The sequence below is a fragment of the Marmota flaviventris genome, chromosome 5 (genome assembly GCF_047511675.1).
Source record: "Marmota flaviventris isolate mMarFla1 chromosome 5, mMarFla1.hap1, whole genome shotgun sequence".
NCBI classification, from domain to species: Eukaryota; Metazoa; Chordata; class Mammalia; order Rodentia; family Sciuridae; genus Marmota; species Marmota flaviventris.
This window is the reverse complement of record NC_092502.1, coordinates 52,272,468-52,290,285: the sequence shown is the minus strand read 5'-3', so window position 1 is coordinate 52,290,285 and position 17,818 is coordinate 52,272,468. Positions and strand designations below refer to the sequence as shown.

Genomic DNA, 17,818 nt, shown 5'->3' with positions numbered 1-17,818 from the left:
CTTATATTAATCTAGCACTTTAAAAATTCAGAAAAAAAAAAACATGGAAAACACAAGATTAAACATATAATTTTCTAAATGTTCTATATGCTTCACAAACAGACCCATATAAATAAGCCCTGAGGAATATTAAAATAAATTAATATTACACATATAGAAAATGTAGGTTGATAGGAGACACAGAAACACACCTATACCCACAAGTCCTTACCTTCATGGCATGGATTTCTTCGAGTAATCGCTGTGCCCGTCTTTGGTTTTTTAATAGTGCATCTTCAGTACCCCTGCAAAAAATATAACTTGTAACCAGAGGAAGTATAAATTTTCATGATGTACCATAATGGAAAGTATTTTAATTTCTTTAAGAAAAGCATATTAAATCTCTAAATGACAAACACTCTATCTTCTATTCTACTACCTCTTCTTTCTCCCAACATATACCCGAATATTATAAATAAACTAAAGTATTTAAAACAGGCAAAAGAAGCATTGTCCTTGTGTTACATTAATGTTTGCCCATAAAATACTTTGTAACATTAGTGATATAGAAAATACAAAATAGTCTCTTTTTTAAAAAAATTACATGGTATAACAGGTAAGATAATAAATACTTCCAAGAGGAACAAAAGATTCCAAATTACTTAACATTCAAGAAAAAAGTGATATACAATCTTCATAACTACTTTACAGTATTTCTAGATTTTTAAAACTTTTTCAACTTCTTAAAATGACTTCTAATAACATAAAACACATAATAACTCTAAAGAATTCCATTCTGATGTCTAAAAGGAGAATTAAAAAAAAATCAGAAGAATTCATCCTATGTCTTAAGCAAATATGGTCCAAACCACAGAAGGACATGCTGACACAACACATTCTATCTCAGTCATATCTCTACAAATAAAACAGTGATAAATGAGTAAGATATTGAATTATTTCTCTAGGTTTCACCCTCAAGTTTGTAAACATCAAATAAAAACAAATTTTGACATTTTATTAGGCATAAGATCATCATTTCAAATGACTAACTTTTTTGATTTCAGTCTGCCAACACTCCTGACAAGTTTTCGGATAACCAAAACTCGGATTCTCTTCACTTCTTTTCTCATCTTCACAACCTTTGAGAAATAAAGTAAAAAAATTAAAAAGACCCTTAATCTGGAACAAACATACTTTAAATCTTAATACTATAAACTTCACCACTTTAACCAAATTTTTATCTAACTATATTCAAAGTTTGATTAATTCACATTTCTTCCATAAATAGTGAAGGAATAAATAGTCTAAAAATGTGTGTGAGGGCTTAAGAGAACACAAAGTATGAATTTTTAAGAAGGCAGAATATTCTCAGAAATTACAATTTTAATATCACACTTATATCTTCTAGGGCTTGGAACATAATAGATCATGAGTTCTCTGAGATCAGAGACTGTCATATTAATGATCTTTATATTCTTGTGGTTTAAAGCAAAACTAGAGAAAATCACTATGTGAAATAAGCCAGACTTAGAAAGTGAAGGGTTGAGTATTTTCTCTCATAAAAAGAAAGAACAACAAAAAAAAAGGGATCTCATAAAAGCAGAAGGAAGACCAAAAGAGTAAAGGTATTAAGAAGGAGGGAGGAGAATTACACGGGATAATACTGAGAAATGAAATCTACTAAATTATGAACTGTCCATGTATAAAAATATTGCCATGAATTCCATTTATATAGATATAATTATAATGCACTAATTAAAATCATGATAATAAGAATAAAAATAGAAGGGAGATTAGTAGACTAAGCAGATCAGGGAGAGGAAATAGGAGAAGGAAAGGGAAACTATCAGGGGACAAGGCTGATCAAATTATGTGTATGTACAAATATGGCATAATGAATCCCACTACTGGGTATAATTATAATGATCCAATAAAAATAAATTTTAAATATGTAATACATAAAAAAAATTAATGGTAGGAAACTGATTTAATAACTTTGAATTAGCAAAAGCAAACATGAAAATAATTTTATTTTAATATTTAGAAGGTATCTTTTGTTCTTATTCTTTAGTAATACATTATTTCAAGCATAATTCTAAAAGAAATCCCCTAAACACAAAGGTATGTTTTGAGTAGGCACATACATACACATAGAGATACATACTTTAAGTCATCCCAATAGAGAATGATAACAGAATGATAGTTCAAAGACATGAAATATTCTAGTCATGAGGAACGTTTTATAATAGTACAATATTCAGTATAGTAGCATGTTATTACTGAGTTTAAGAGTCACATCTATCCAGGGGGGGTGGCATATGCCTGTAATCCCAGCAGCTCAGGAGGCTGAGCAGCAAGAAAACTGGGAGTTCAAAGGCAGCCTCAACATCTTAGTGAGATCCTTAGCAAGACCCTGTCTCAAAATAAAAAAGAAAAGGGGGATGCAGTTCAGTTAAGCGCCCCTGGTTCAATCCCCTAATACAAAAAAAAAAAAAAAAAAAAAGAGAGAGAGAGAGAGAGAGTGAGTCACACATCCACACATCTTATAATTTCTCCTGAAATGGTCTTCCCTTCTTTAATTTTAGAACTACATAAAATTCAATTCCAGTATAGTCTTTGCTGTGATTCCTTTAATAACTTCTTTAGTTAAGCGATAACGTCCCCATCCCTACAGTCCTTGTATACTTTATAGGTTCTGTTATTAAATCATCCATCTCACTGTACTGTCAATATTTGCTCAGACAGATGTCTTTTTTCTAGACTATAAGTTCCCATTAGGCAGAAACCTTGCAATATAATATTTAAATATTGTTTTCTACCCCTTGCAAGACTGTCTAAAATATTCAACTCTTCAAATTCTTCTTACAAAAATAACAAGATCAACATCACCCTGTTTTTTCAAGGCACTTGAATCTAGCTATGACACCTTCTCTTAGTCTTCCAATTAATATCACCCCACCTTTGGCCCCATTCCTTATCTTTGAAGATAACTGTAACCAACTCACAACTTCTTTCCATACTGTTTTGCCATTATTCCAGGTAACATACCAGATATTTTTCCTATCAGTATCACATCCTCATTTTTTGACCTTTCCTTTTCTCATGACCTAATCTATTCCACCTCAGCCACCTACTTCCATGGCCACTTCTAGAATCACTAATTCAGGTCACAATGTGATCAGAACTTTTGCTATTACTTCGCTTGTTCAACTCCACCTACCAGAACCATCTTGAATTTATTAGGACCACTGGTTCACAAACCCTTAAACTTTCTTTTCAATGATTAATCCTTTTTAATTTTTCTGCTTTATTATCCAATCTAGGTAAATGATCTACATACATTTGCCAATACCTTAAACTTTTGTTTCCCTGGCAAATAAATCTTGAATGAAAACAACATTCTGAGTTCTTCATGACCTCACATGCACCATTCTATCTACCACAAATTTATCATAACTAACCTCAAATTGACCTTTATCTTTCCTACTTATCTCATTGAATTTTTTTTTTCTGGTCAGTTCACTATAAAACTATTTTAAATATTTTCTGTTTTAAACCTCTCTCCTAAAACCTCTGGTCTCTTTGCTCTCCTCTTTCAAGTTCAGAGAAAATAAACATCATTTGGAAATCATCATCTTTCTATTACTATGAATAAGCACTTACTTATATTACCACTCTCCTTTATTAGTCAAGTTACAATATAAGCCCAAAACATATGTGAGGTTAAACTTTTAACTACTTCTGGAGACTATCCTCTTCTGTCCTCCTAGAACCTTTATTCTAGGGATTATTGATCTACTCTAGCACTGCCATTCTTCTCCTCTCAGTGGATTTGTATTCTAATGTTTTTTTGTTTTTGTTTTTTAAAGTTGACTGCATCATTTTCATCAAAAAAGAACTACTGAAGGACTGCCCCTTTAATAAGACAAAGACTTCTCAGTGCCTAGTTCACCAGGACCACCCTTTCTCTAATTGCTAGTAGAGTTAAGCTTCTAGGAAATGTCCAAACTCACCAATTCCATTTCTGAAAGCCACACAAGTTCAGTATGATATTTATTCTCCTCAGTCCGTTTAGGACACTTGCAAAAATCCTAAAATCCAACAGGGATTTTTTAGACTCCATTTCTCTTGAAATCTCAAAAGTATTTGATATTCTTGGCCACTTCCTCCTTCTTTGGAATATTCTCCTCTTGGTTTCCATGACAGAAATCTCTTCTGGTTTTCCTCCTTCCTGTCTAGCCATACCACCTTGGTCTTCTTTGAAGACTTAACCAGTTCTACCCAACTATGAAATGTTAATAACTTCAAGGGACAGTTCTAGACCAATTCCTTTTTTTTTTTCATGCCATTAACATGTGATTCTACATCTGAATATTGGTTTAATTTGCTACAAAGGTGATGCCAAAATTTTTACCTTCAGATATAATCTCCCCATTTAGCTCCAAACCCAAATGTGCAACTGGCTTGCTTGACACTTCTTTTTTGAGCATTCCCAAATCAGCTGAAATTCACAATGAAGCCCATGTCTTTATCCTTAACTGGATCCGTTCATGGTCTTTCATTATTTCAGAGATAGAAATCTCCCCTGCTTTTTTTTTTTTTTTTTTGGTACCAGGGATTGAACTCAGGGGCGCTCAACCACTGAGCCATATCCCTAGCCCTATTTTGTATTTTATTTAGAGACAGGGTCTCACTGAGTTACTCCCTTTTACTGAGGATGGCTTTGAACTCATGATCCTCCTGCCTTAGCCTTTCAAGCTGCTGGGATTATAGGCATGTACCATGGAGCCCAGCCAGGAAACCCTTTTAATGATAAACCTAAGGTTCATTATAGGTATCCTTCCCAAACTCTGCACAAAGAATCTACAATTAAGTCCTATTTATTTTATCTCCTAATGATCTTCCAAATTGTACCACCTTTTTGGTTTTTTTCCATATTTGGCCTCTTGGCAATCTTATCTGAGTTACTGTACACCAATTCTTGCCCTTCTCCGGTCACTTATACATAATATAGTCAGAATAAAATTAATTAACATAGATATGTCACACTTGAAACTCTCTTCAGTAGTTTCCAATTGATCTTAGCATGGACATAAGGGTATTCTTTTAGTTCCTTGTCCACATCATGCTCACATTACCACAAAGCTTTTACATCTACCCTTTCCTCAAGAGGAGGAAAGATCTCTTTCTAGATTAGTTTAACATCTGTTTATCATGATCTGTCCTAACATGTCATTTTTGAGGGCACTTTTCTGGCTCCCCTGAGAGGGTAAAAAATTCCCCATAACAGAACTTAGGAATACCCAGACCCCTAGAACTTACCATGACCCTTAATATTTTTCTTTTAATCTTATTATGTTTAATGTGTCTTCACCTCTCAGATTATATATTCCATGAAAGTCAAGTATCTGGTTTAATTCAACAATGCATCTTAATACTTAAAATAGCGTATGGCATATAATGTATGTTCAATAATATTTGTTAAATAAAATACTCATCTGTCATTTACTGTTTCAAATACATAATATATTAAAAGAACACACTGTTAATCAGACTTGCTTTCCCTTAAATATATGCGGGAAATGTTTTTTCAACGTTAGATCTATTTAGTTAAAAAAAATCACATTTTACATAAATGAAAAGCATTTTAGACAAGGTTTAAATGAATCAAAGAAATGCTGCATTTCCTAAGGTGAACTACAAGAGTTTTTAATATTCTTTTTAAAAAATGTCATCTATAAAATAAATTAATAAGTGATAGTTATGTGTTAAAACATAGTAAAAAATGTTTCTAACTGCTGAATTTTGGAGGTGGTTAAGATGATGATATGTCGTTTACTAACTACTGTTAACCAAACTCTGAAAACTGCAGTTGCAGAGTTGATCCTTGGTTACATTCCAGTCATGGGAAAGCTAGTCTCCAATTTTAAAATTCCAATTTAAGAAGTACTATGTTTGTCATTTCTAGATAAGGAAATTCTAAAAGCAATGAGAATGCTTAATATATGTAGTTTCATGCCAATACATCACAAAAAAAAAAAAAAAAGTTTCCTAACCTCACTTTCTCAGTACTTGTATTCTTGTAGAGAAATTTGCAAAGTTTAGTGTATAAGAAATAAGTATATTTACTTTATATAAAAACGGAATCAAAGTTTTATTTCTTTTACAAGTGCCCACTCCAAATGCAGCTTTACTTTAGCAAAACTGATGAGTAACGGCCTTTTGAGTTAGGCTTTTAAAGCTTGCCAACTTATTTATCACCTAGGAACTATGAAGTTGGTTGACAGAACCCAGAAGTCAGCAGGCACGCCTAGAATACCCAACCGTGCCAGAAGGCCAGTACACTGCTTAAGAGCAGCACACTTGGCAAATTCTCTGGCCAAAAGCAAGCAGAGGTATCTGTTAGAATGATGAAAAAATTACGGTGTTGTTTGGAAAGGAAAAAGGAATAAAATGAGCAAGGAGAAAATAGAGACATAGTGATGGAAATGAAATATGCTGTAAAGAAAAAAAACAAAATCAAAGAAAAATGAAAGGTAAGTGTTTAGAGAGAGACAAAGAAGAAAAAAATCTGTAGGCTATCACCAAGACTGATAAATTGCACTGAGGAATGTCCAACAACAAGAGCATGCACTTTAGATAATCTATCAGCTCAGAAGAAAATTACTTAAAACTTACATTACAGAATGTACATTGCTAATGGTGATATAGCACTTGGAACTTACGCATATAGATGCCCTCAGAGCTAATCTGGTAAAACCTAAAATTAGGGTAGCCTGGATCAATTTTTGGTTAAACAGTACAAAAATATGATCATAAACAAAGTGGAAACTTTAATATGCCTGCTGGGAAATGACCACATGAGCAGAATAAAAAGTCAATTAATCCAAGATGGCGGGCCAGAGGGAGGCAGTCGCTCCATGACCTGGATCTCAACTAGTGGGAATACTGCTGCTCTGAGATAGAGGACCCCTACACAGCTGCTCTGGCGCAGAAATCACCAGTGCTGTGCCCCCATGCAGGGCTCCAGGCCTCGGCATTAGAGCACGACCCAGGCTCCGAAGCCCAGCTCCCGACTATTAGCCCACGTAGGGCTGGCAAGGGCCTTAGCAGGATCACTGCATCAGCACCTGCACAGAACTCCCAGAGGCTGCTCCACTCCCTCACAGGACACACAGTCCCTACCCACCCACAGGAACGCTGCCACTCCCCTGTGAACCCCCATCTACAAACGTGGGGCTCCTCTGGTTGCCTCCATCTTGTAATTCGGCAGCTCCTGCCATATTCCCCTATAGTACGGTAGTAGTCTGCCTGCACCTGGGGACATCCTACAAGCTCTGAAGACAGCCCAAAGCAGTAACACTGCACACAACAAAGCTCATCTCTGAACACATTGGACAATGCCATCAGCTGACTCCCCACACCCAAACTGATACCCTGGCGCTGGAAATGGCTCACCTCTATCTTTGGTCACCTTCCTCGCCATCTCTGGTAGGGGCAGCTCCCAGATTGGAACTCCAGCTGGCCAGGTTTCCAAATCCTCCTCTTCCTAGAGACCCAGCACAGTGACTGCCCAAAACAAAACAGCTCTCGGTGGGACAGGTGCATAGTGCTACCAGGGTGCCGCCCACGAGAGCCCAGGTGAGAGAGGTCCCTTAATTGGGAACTAGTAAGGGAGAGGGAGAGAGTGCAACAGTTTGGAGGTAACAGAGATATCAGGAACTGGGAAATATTCAGGCAAGATAGGGAGATAAGACTGGGCACTCAAGTCATATGAGCGGACCCAAAAAGTGACACTTGAGGTGCAGTCTCCCTACAGGGACTCGCAGGTGCTACACCTTACTTCCAGGTGCCCTGCACCAGGACTAACCTTCCCACCCTGGTTACCTTTACCATCCTTGAGGGTGGAGATACCAGATAACAACAGACAACACACCTATTGGATGAGAAGGGAAGCAGGACAGATACTGATTTCCAATGCAAACAGTAACAATCCTGGTTTCTTCCTTTGAGATTTTTTTTCCTTCTCTTTTTCTTCTCCCCTCTATTTTCCCGCCATCACATCTCCAACATAGGTGAAACCAAGTACTTTGCATGAATTAGGATTTGAGGACTGGGACATCTGAATAGCATATTATAGTTGTGTTGTATATGCTGTTTTTTTTTTTCCTCTTCTTTCATTTTCCCTCTAATTTTTACTATTTTAACATCTTTTATTTCTTATTACATATATGTGTTTGTTTTATTTACTCTACTGTCTTCCAACATACTTGTCTACCCAAAATTACATCCTGTCTATTCTCCTGCTACTAACTCTCTTCATTAGATTTCTCTTTCACACTTCCTAAGATATACTAACTCTATATCTCACATCCTGCCTCCTCAGCATATCATCCTACACCTCACCCCCAGTTATTGTCCACCTTCAGAAACTGTAAACCCTTTTACAAACCTACTGATTATATTATAGATAATAATCAAATTCAACATTTCTGTACACTGTGACCAAATTGTAAATGTCTAAATAGCAATTAATTGTTTATAGGTGGTAATTGTTTATATTGGATCTGTTAACATTGTCCTTCCCCACAAAAGAGAGGTATTGGAACCCTACAGGAGCACTATAAGCCTATAGGGTAAAAATGATGCCTTGGATCCACAGCACTAGAAGGAAAGACATATGAGCAACATGAAAAGACAAGTGAAGAAAGTGCCCCAAACAAATCAAGATACCACATTATTAGAATCCATGGTTATCACAGCAGAAGAGATGATAGAGGAGTTCAGGATGTACATGATTAAAATGTTCTGTGAATTAAAGGATGATATAAGAGAGCAAATACAGGTAGCAAAAAATCATTTCAACAAAGAGCATCATAAACAAATACAAGAAGCAAAAGATTACTTCAGTAGGGAGATAGAGGTTCTTAAACAAACAAACAAAAAATAAAAATCCTTGAAATGAAAGAAACAATTGAAGGCATCACCAATAGAGTAGACCACCCAGAAGACAGGATATAATGAAGACAAAATATATAATCTTGAAAAGAATGTAGACCACACAGTGAAAACGGTAAAAAAACCATGAGCAGAACATTCAAGAAATATGGGATAGCATAAAAAGACCACATTTAAGAGTTACTGGGCTAGAGGAAAGGCATAGAGTTCCAAACCAAAAGAATGAACAGTCTATTCAAAGAAAAAATATCAGAAAACTTTCCAAACATAAAGAATGAATTGGAAAACCAAATTCAAGCACCTTTACAGGACACCAAATGTACAAAATCCCAACAGATTCACACTGAGGCACATTATAATGAAAATGCCCAATAAAGAATAAAGAGAGAATATTAAAAGCCACAAGAAAAAAGAATCAGATTACATACAGGGGGAAACCAATTAGGGTAACTGCAGATCTTTTAACCCAGACCCTGAAAGCCAGAAGATCCTGGAGCAACATCTATCAAGCTCTGAAAGAAAATGGATGCCAACCAACAATCTTCATCCAGCAAAATTAAGCTTTAGATTTGATGATGAAATAAAAACCTTCCATGATAAACAAAAATTAAAAGAATTTACAGCTAGAAAACCAGCACTACAAAATACCCTTGGCAAAATATCCCATGAAGAGGAAACGAAAAACAACAATGAAAATCAGCAGAGGAAGGTATTATACTTAAAAAATAATAATAATAATCAAAGGAGAAACCAAGTCAAGTTAAATAACAAGAGTAAACAAAAACAGTGGGGAATACAAATCATGTCTCAATAATAACCTTGAATGTCAATGGCTTAAACTCACCAATCAAAAGACATAGCACACTAGATTAAAAAAAAAAGAACCAACAATATGCTGCCTCCAGGAGACTCATGTGATAGGAAAACACATCCACTGACTGAAGGTGAAAGGCTGGGAAAAATCATAACACTCACATGCTGTGTGGAAGCAAACAGGGGTTTTCATCCTCATATGAAATAAAGTAGACTTCAAGCTAAAGTTAATCAAAAGGGATAAAGAAGGATATTTCATACTGCTCAAGGGAACCATACACCAACAAGACATAACAATTATAAATATTTATGCCCCAAATAATGGAGCATCTATGTTCATCAAACAAATTCTACAAGTTCAACAGTCAAATTGACCACAACACAATATTCTTGGGTGACTTTAACACACCTCTCTCACCACTGGATGGATCTTCCAAACAAAAGCTGAACAAAGAAACTACAGGACTAAACAATACAATCAATAACTTAGACTTCAATGACATAGATAGAATATTTCATCCTTCAACAAGAAAATATGTTTTCTTCTCAGCAGCACATGGATTCTTCTCTAAAATAGACCATATGCCACAAAGAACTCTTAGCAAATATAAAAATGTAGAGATACTACCCTGCATTTTAACAGATCATAATGGAATAAAATTAGAAATCAACGATAAATAAAAAAATAAAAGCTACTCAACACCTGCAGACTAAATAATATGCTACTAAATGAACAATGAGTTGCAAAAGACATCCAGGAGGAGATTTAAAAATTTTTAGAGGTGAATGAGAACACAGATACAACATATTGAAATCTCTGGGACACTATGAAGGTAGTACTAACAGGAGAGTTCATTGCATGGAGTTCATTCCTTAAAAGAAGAAAAAGTTACTTAACATTACATCTCAAAGTCCTAGAAAAAGAAAAAAAAAATCAACATCAAAAGGCAGAAAATAATTAAAATTGGAGCTAAAAATCAATGAAATTGAAACAAATGAAAAAAAGGACAAAAAGTTGGTTCTTTGAAAACAATAAATAAACTTGACAGATCCTTACCTACGCTAACGAAGATAAGGAGAGATAAAACTCAAATTACTAACATGTGATGAAAAAGGTAATATCATGACAGACACTTCAGAAATACAGAAGATAATCAGAAATAATTCTGAAAACTTGTACTCCAATAAAATAGAAAATATTGAAGGCACTGACAAATTTCTTAAGTCATATGATTTCCCAAACTGAATCAGTATGATATACACAATTTAAACAGACCAATATCAAGTGATGATATAGAAACCACCATCCGAAGCCTGCCAACCAAGAAAAGCCCAGGACTGGATGGATACACAGCCAAGTTCTACAAGACCTTTAAAGAAGAACTAACACCAATACTCTTCAATTTAATTTCAGGAAATAGAAAAAAGAGGGAGCACTTCCAAATCCATACCATGAGGCCAATATCACCATGATTCCAAAACCTGGCAAAGATACTTCAAAGAATGAAAACTTCAGACCCTGAAAGCTAAAAGATGCTGGAAGAAGATCCATATCTCTAAAGAACATTCTCAGTAAAATTCTGGCAAATCAAATATAAAACATTATCAAAAAGATAGTGTACCATTATCAAGTAGTATTCATCCCAGGGATGCAAGGTTGGTTCAACACATGGAAATCAATAAATGTAATTCATCACATCAATAAACTCAAAGATAAGAATCATATGATCATTAAAAAGCATTCAACCAAATAAAGTACCCCTTCATATTCAAAACACTAGAAAGATTAGGGATAACAGAAACATATTTCAACATAGTAAATAAAGGCTATCTGTGCTAAGCCCCAGGCCAACATTCCCATTTTAAATGGAGAAAAATTGAAGGCACTCCTTCTAAAAACTGGAACAAGACAGGAATGCCCTCTTTTACCACTTCTATTTAACATAGTTCTTGAAACATTGCCGAGAGCAATTAGACAAAAGAAATTAAAGGGACACAGATAGGAAAGAACTCAAATTGGCACTATTTGTAGATGATATGATTCTATACCTAGAAGACCCAAAAAGTGCCACCAGAAAACTTCTATAACTAGTAAATGAATTCAGCAAATTAGCAGGATATAAAATCAACACCATAAATCAAAGGCATTTCTGTATATCAGTGACAAATCCTCTGACAGGGAAATGAGGAAAACTACCCTACAATAGCCTCCAAAAAAAAAAATAAATAAATAAATAAATAAAATAAAATACTTGGGAATCAATTTAATGAAAGAGGTGAAAGACCTATACAATGTTTTCAGAGCCCTAAAGAAATTAAAGAAGACCTTAGAAGATGGAAAGATTTACCTTGCTCTTACATAGGGAGAATTAATATTGTCAAAATGACCATACTACAGCACTATACAAATTTAATGCACTATACAAATTTAATGAAAGTCCACTCAAAATCCCAATGACATTCCTCATAGAAATAGAAAAAGCAATCATAAAATTCATCTGGAAAAATAAGAGACCGAGAACAGCTAAAGCAATCCTTAGCAAGGAGAGTGAAGCAGATGGCATCTCAGTATAGCAGACCTTAAACTATACTACACAGCAATATCAAAAAAAGCGTAGTATTGGCATCAAAACAAACTGGTAGACCAATGGTACAGAAAAGAGGACACAGAGATTAACCCACATAATTACAATCATCTTATACTAGATAAAGGAACCAAAAATATACATTGGAAAAAAGACAGCATCTTCAACAAATGGCGCTGGGAAAACTGTAAATCCATATGCAACACAATGAAATTAAACCCCTATCTCTCACCATGCACAAAATTCAACTCAAAGTGGATCAAGGACCTAGGAATTAAACCAGAAAATCTGCGTGTAATAGAAGAAAAAGTAGGCCCCAATCTCCATCATGTGGGATTAGGCCCCAAGTTCCTTAAAAAGACTCCTCTGCTGCAAGAATTAAAATCAAGAATCAATAAATGGGATGGATTCAAACTCAAAAGTTTCCTCTCAGAAAATGAAACAATCAGTGAGGTGAACACAGCGCATACAACTTGGGAGCAAATTTTTACCCCTCACACATCAGATAGAGCACCAACCTCTAGAGATAAAAAAAAATTAAAAAGCTAAACACCAAAAACCCAAATAATCCAATCAATAAATAGGCCAGGGACCTGAGCAGACACTTCTCAGAAGATAATATACAGTCAATTAACAAATATAGCAAAAAAATGTTCATCATCTCTAGCAATTAGAGAAATGCAAATCAAAACTACTCTAAGATTTCATTTCACTCCATTCAGAATGGCAGCTATTAAGAATATAAACAATAAGTGTTGGCGAGGATGTGGGGGAAAAGGCACACTCATACATTGCTGGTGGGACTGTAAATTGGTGCAGCCAATATGGAAAGCAATATGGAGATTCGTTGGAAAACCGGAAATGGAACCACGGTTTGATCCAGCTATCCCTCTCCTTATTCTATACCCCAAAGACTTAAAAACAGCATACTACAGGGACACAATCATGACATCAATGTTTATAGCAGAACAATTCACAATAGCTAAATAATGGAACCAACCTAGATGCCCTTAAGTAGATTAATGGATTAAAAAAATGTGGTATATGTACACAATGGAATATTACTGAGCAAAAAAAGAGAATATAATCATGGCATTTGCAGGTAAATGGATGGAGTTGGATAAGATAATAGTAAGAGACCTTAGCCAATTCCAAAAACCCAAATGCCAAATGTTTTCTCTGATATTAGAAGGCTGATTCATAGTGGGGTAGGGAGGAGGAGCATGAGAGGAATAAACAAACTCTAGATAGGGCTAAGAAGTTTGGGGGAATGCAGGGGGCATGGGGTTAGAAATGATGGTGGGATGAGATGGACATCATTATCCAAAGTACATGTATGAAGACACAAATGGTGTGAATATACTTTGTAAAAACAACCAGAGATATGAAAAATTATGCTCTAATATGAACTGTAATATGAATTGTAATGCATTCCTCTGTCATATATAACAAATTAGAATTAAAAACTTAATTAATTTTTACTTAATTAATTGACTTTTTAATTTAAAAAGTCAATTCAAAGTTGGGCATGGTGGTGCTTGCCTGTGATCCCAGTGATTTGGGAAGCTGACGCATTAGGCTTAAGATCCAAAGTTTGAGGTCTGCCTCAGCAATTTAGGGAGATTCTGTATCATTAAAAAATACATAAAATAAAATAAAAGTCTGGGGATGTAGCTCTGAACCTATGAGTTCAATCCCTGATACTAAAAGCAAAAATAAAAAGTGAATTGAAATGCAAGAAAAGGAACTATGAAGAGTCAAAACATGGCAATGCCGAACTCAAGGAAATTCCAAAGAATTCTCTAGTTATGAGGCTTAAAAAAATCCAATATGTCATGTAGTAACTCAGTTAGTAGAATAGTTGCATCATGGCTTAATCATGCACCAAAACCCCCTTCTGTAGTGTAGTTCTACACTTCAACAAGCACATCCAGCTGATGATGTTCTGTAGTCAGGAAAATAATGTTTTACAATGTATTACTATTTTCATTAGATATTTTTTAAAAATAAATTAGCTTTCTCATTTACAGAGTCTCATAAGCTTAAGTTTACTGTAAATATGCTTTTGAGAGAATGAGTGTTAATTTTGGAGTGACAATGATACTGAGTTTCTAACATATGAAGTTGTCAGCAGATTGGTCCATATGCAAATTTAAGTCCTTTGCACTGTCTCTCGGCTTGCCATTTGCTAGCCAATCAACAGGTAAGCTACTACTGGTGATGTACTAACTACATTATGTATTTGGTTAACCTGTAACAAAAACTCATGTTAGTTAGGAAAATCTGATTATAGCTATGTGTATTAGAATGCATTAAAACTTCTGGTTACCCATTACTCATGTATCAGACTGGCAATTTTTTTTTTTTTTTTAATGGCAACGCATATTGTTTATGAGGCTGTGAGGAAATAGTCACTGTCATGCATTGCTGGTAGAAATGCAAACTATATTTTCCACCTAATGGAAAATTTGGCAATACTTAGCAAAAATCCTACTTCTATTAATCTATCTAGAAGACATACATCCAACTATAGGAAAAGGTTAGCAGGATTTTTCACTGTAATATTCTTAAAAATGTTGCCCTAAGAGATAAAATATTACATAAAAGCATACAGCAAAATAGTATTTTAAGTTAATGCTAGAAATCTGCATGTATTGTCATGTATAAACTTTAAAAATAATGTGTTTTGTGAAAAAAGAAACTTACAGAATGATGTACATGATACCACATTTATGTAGGACAATTATCACATAAAGTTTGAAAGTACACCGTACTGTATACTAAGTACAGATAACTGTTACAAAATTATAAAATGTATAGATTAAAACATACACCAAAAGAATAATAATTATTTCTCAAGTATAAAAGGTGAGTGGAATTAAACATTAAGACAGCTTAATACTAATAACTACTAAATTCAGCAATTGGATTATAAGGGCATTTATTTTAATATTTTTCATGTTTAAAGTATTTCATATTTAACACAATTTATTATAGTTTTAGGAAGAGGATTTTAATCTGGCCATTTGGACTGATAACATTGTTGAATTATACTTTTTATTTCTGATAAGTAACCATATATATATATATATAAAACTAAACTTAGTAATTGTAACTTAACCATTATTGAGCATGTACTGCCACCTAGCCAAATTTACCAGAATTATTTAACAACCAAGCACAATCTGATTCTCTTCTTATGGATAGACTCTCATTTACTATTTCAGAATAAATTTTTTAAAAGTGCTATGTATCCAATTACAACATACGAGTTTTGTAACTTTAGAAAAACATAAAAAGGGTTCTTTAAATTCTTATCTTTCACAAACATCATTTTCTTTTTTGTCATTTTAGTTTCTAAGTTCATATGCCTCCACTCACATTAAAGGGGTATATGTTCCAAGACCTGCAGAGGATTTGTGAAACTGTGGACAATATTTCTTCTACATGTAGCTACCTATGATAAGTCTGTATTCATTTTGATTTATAAATCAGACCCAGTAAGAGAATATGAAAATAACTAATAATAAAGTAGAACAATTATAACAACATGTAAAAATGTTGAACTTTATGGCTACTATTTAGTAAAACAAGGGTTATTTGAAAACACCCAGTGTGAAACTGTAACAATCTAATGACCAAAAGGGCCACATGGGGTAGTATGTAGCCTAGGCAATTCAGCACAAAATTTCATCACTCTACTCATAACAGTTTGCAACTTTTTAAAATTTAGAAAGTATTTATTTCACGAATTTTACATTTAATATTTTCTGGTGTACAGTTGACCTCAGGCAATTTAAATCACAGCAAATAAAATCATTAATAAAAGTAAAATTACTATAAGAAATGGCAAGGAATTTTCTAGTGAGTATATTGGTAATTTTCTATCAAAGAATAAAATAATGACAGTTTTCTACAAAGGCCAGTGATACTCCTATGAAATTAAAATACTACACCAAATCATTTCACTGCCTAATTCTGAGATGGGCCAAAGAAACAGATGAATAGAATTAATCCCATCTAGCTTGCAAATTCTTTACTTATTAAATGCTATAGCACTGTTGTTTTTGATTGTGCATCCTTCCTTCTCTAGTTCTTAAGGGGGGAAAAAAAGTCAACATTTAGAGTATTTTCCCCTCATTTGAACATTAAGTCGATATTAATTGTGCTGACGTATTTTAATTTTTCCAACATATATTACCTGTAGATTAGTCCTATACTAGATGTTAGGGAAGTTGGTATAACAAAACAGTTAAATATTCTTTTTTTTAAATATATTTTTTAGTTATCCATGGACCTTTATTTTATTTATTTATATGTGGTGCTGAAAATCGAACCCAGTGCCTCACACATGCTAGGCAAATGCTTTACCACTGAGCTACAACCACATCCCCAAATATTCTCTTTTTGAAATCCATATAAAGTACTGAGGAAGACAAAACATTCAATAAATAATTATATTATACAGTACAAAGTGATGCTACAAAGTGATATAAAAAGGTAAAAGTAAATTTTTACTTTTCCAGAATATATGTATTTTAAGAATCTGGAGTGAATTATAAATTCAATTTTGTCCTTGAAATTTTTTATAACAATAGAATTATTAAGAGTAGTTGACACTAGAAGTTAAAATATAATTAGTGCCTTTGCAGGTAGGCTTTAATTTACATAAAAGACACTTGGGAAATTTAATGTATTATAAAATTAGTCTGTCACATAACTTTTTAAAAGAAAAAAATAGATTAAAAATTATGAAACAAGGATTCCTAAAAAACAAATCACAGCTATGATTACTAGTATATCCAAGATAAGAGATTTATAAGCCTTTCAACATTTGATAAAACCTTTGGATTCTTTTTCCCATAGAAACAACAAATTTACATATAGTTTCAGGTAGTTACAGATCCTTGGAAATACATCATCAAATTCCCAAGAGATATTAAGACTAATTCAACAAAATAGGTACTGAGGATATGATGATGACTAAGAATTTAAAGCCAGGTGGAAGGGATATAAAATCTTTCATATAGACACACACACACAAAGTATTGCACACACTGCAAAGAAATGATGGTATGAGAAATTATAAAAGGGGTAAATGAAAACCAAGAACAATTTCCCTGCAAAAGAAACAAATGAAATAAGACTAAGGAGAAGAAAAACAGTTTCAGATAAGATGATCAGCATGTGCAGAGAACCTGTAGAGGGGTATAAGAGTAGCACAGAAAAGTCTGTGCAGTTAAAGTACAGATACTTCAAGGAAGAGGTATATAAGAGAAAGTGAAGAGATTGCCCTCATTTGGGTTAGCCTTTATCAAAAGCAACCTACTGAGTTTTAAGCAAGGGAGTGGATGTGATGTGTTCTAAAGACAGCACTCAAACTGCAGTACGAGATCAGACTGAAGTCTGATAAGAGTCAAGTTAACTAGCTGTGGAAATAGTACAGTAATTCTGGTTGTAGACATAATCTGGATAAGGACAAC

The 17,818-nt window shown here is 34.1% G+C and overlaps 1 protein-coding gene across 3 annotated transcripts in view; it reads right to left on the bottom strand.

Annotated features, from left to right (window-relative positions):
* The window catches only part of LOC139705681 (serum response factor-binding protein 1-like), a 72,006-nt gene that overhangs the window by 50,460 nt on the left and 3,728 nt on the right, over window positions 1-17,818 (bottom strand). Inside the window, exons 2-4 of one of the 3 annotated variants that reach the window (XM_071611842.1) lie at window positions 7,438-7,548; window positions 1,030-1,118; window positions 212-284 (exon numbers count right to left, since the gene is read on the bottom strand). In XM_071611842.1, the coding sequence (XP_071467943.1) occupies window positions 212-284; window positions 1,030-1,109 (153 nt within the window). In that variant the 5' untranslated portion in view covers window positions 1,110-1,118; window positions 7,438-7,548. The remainder of the gene's footprint in view (window positions 1-211; window positions 285-1,029; window positions 1,119-7,437; window positions 7,549-17,818) is intronic. The other 2 variants (XM_071611841.1, XM_071611843.1) reach the window with 2 other exon arrangements.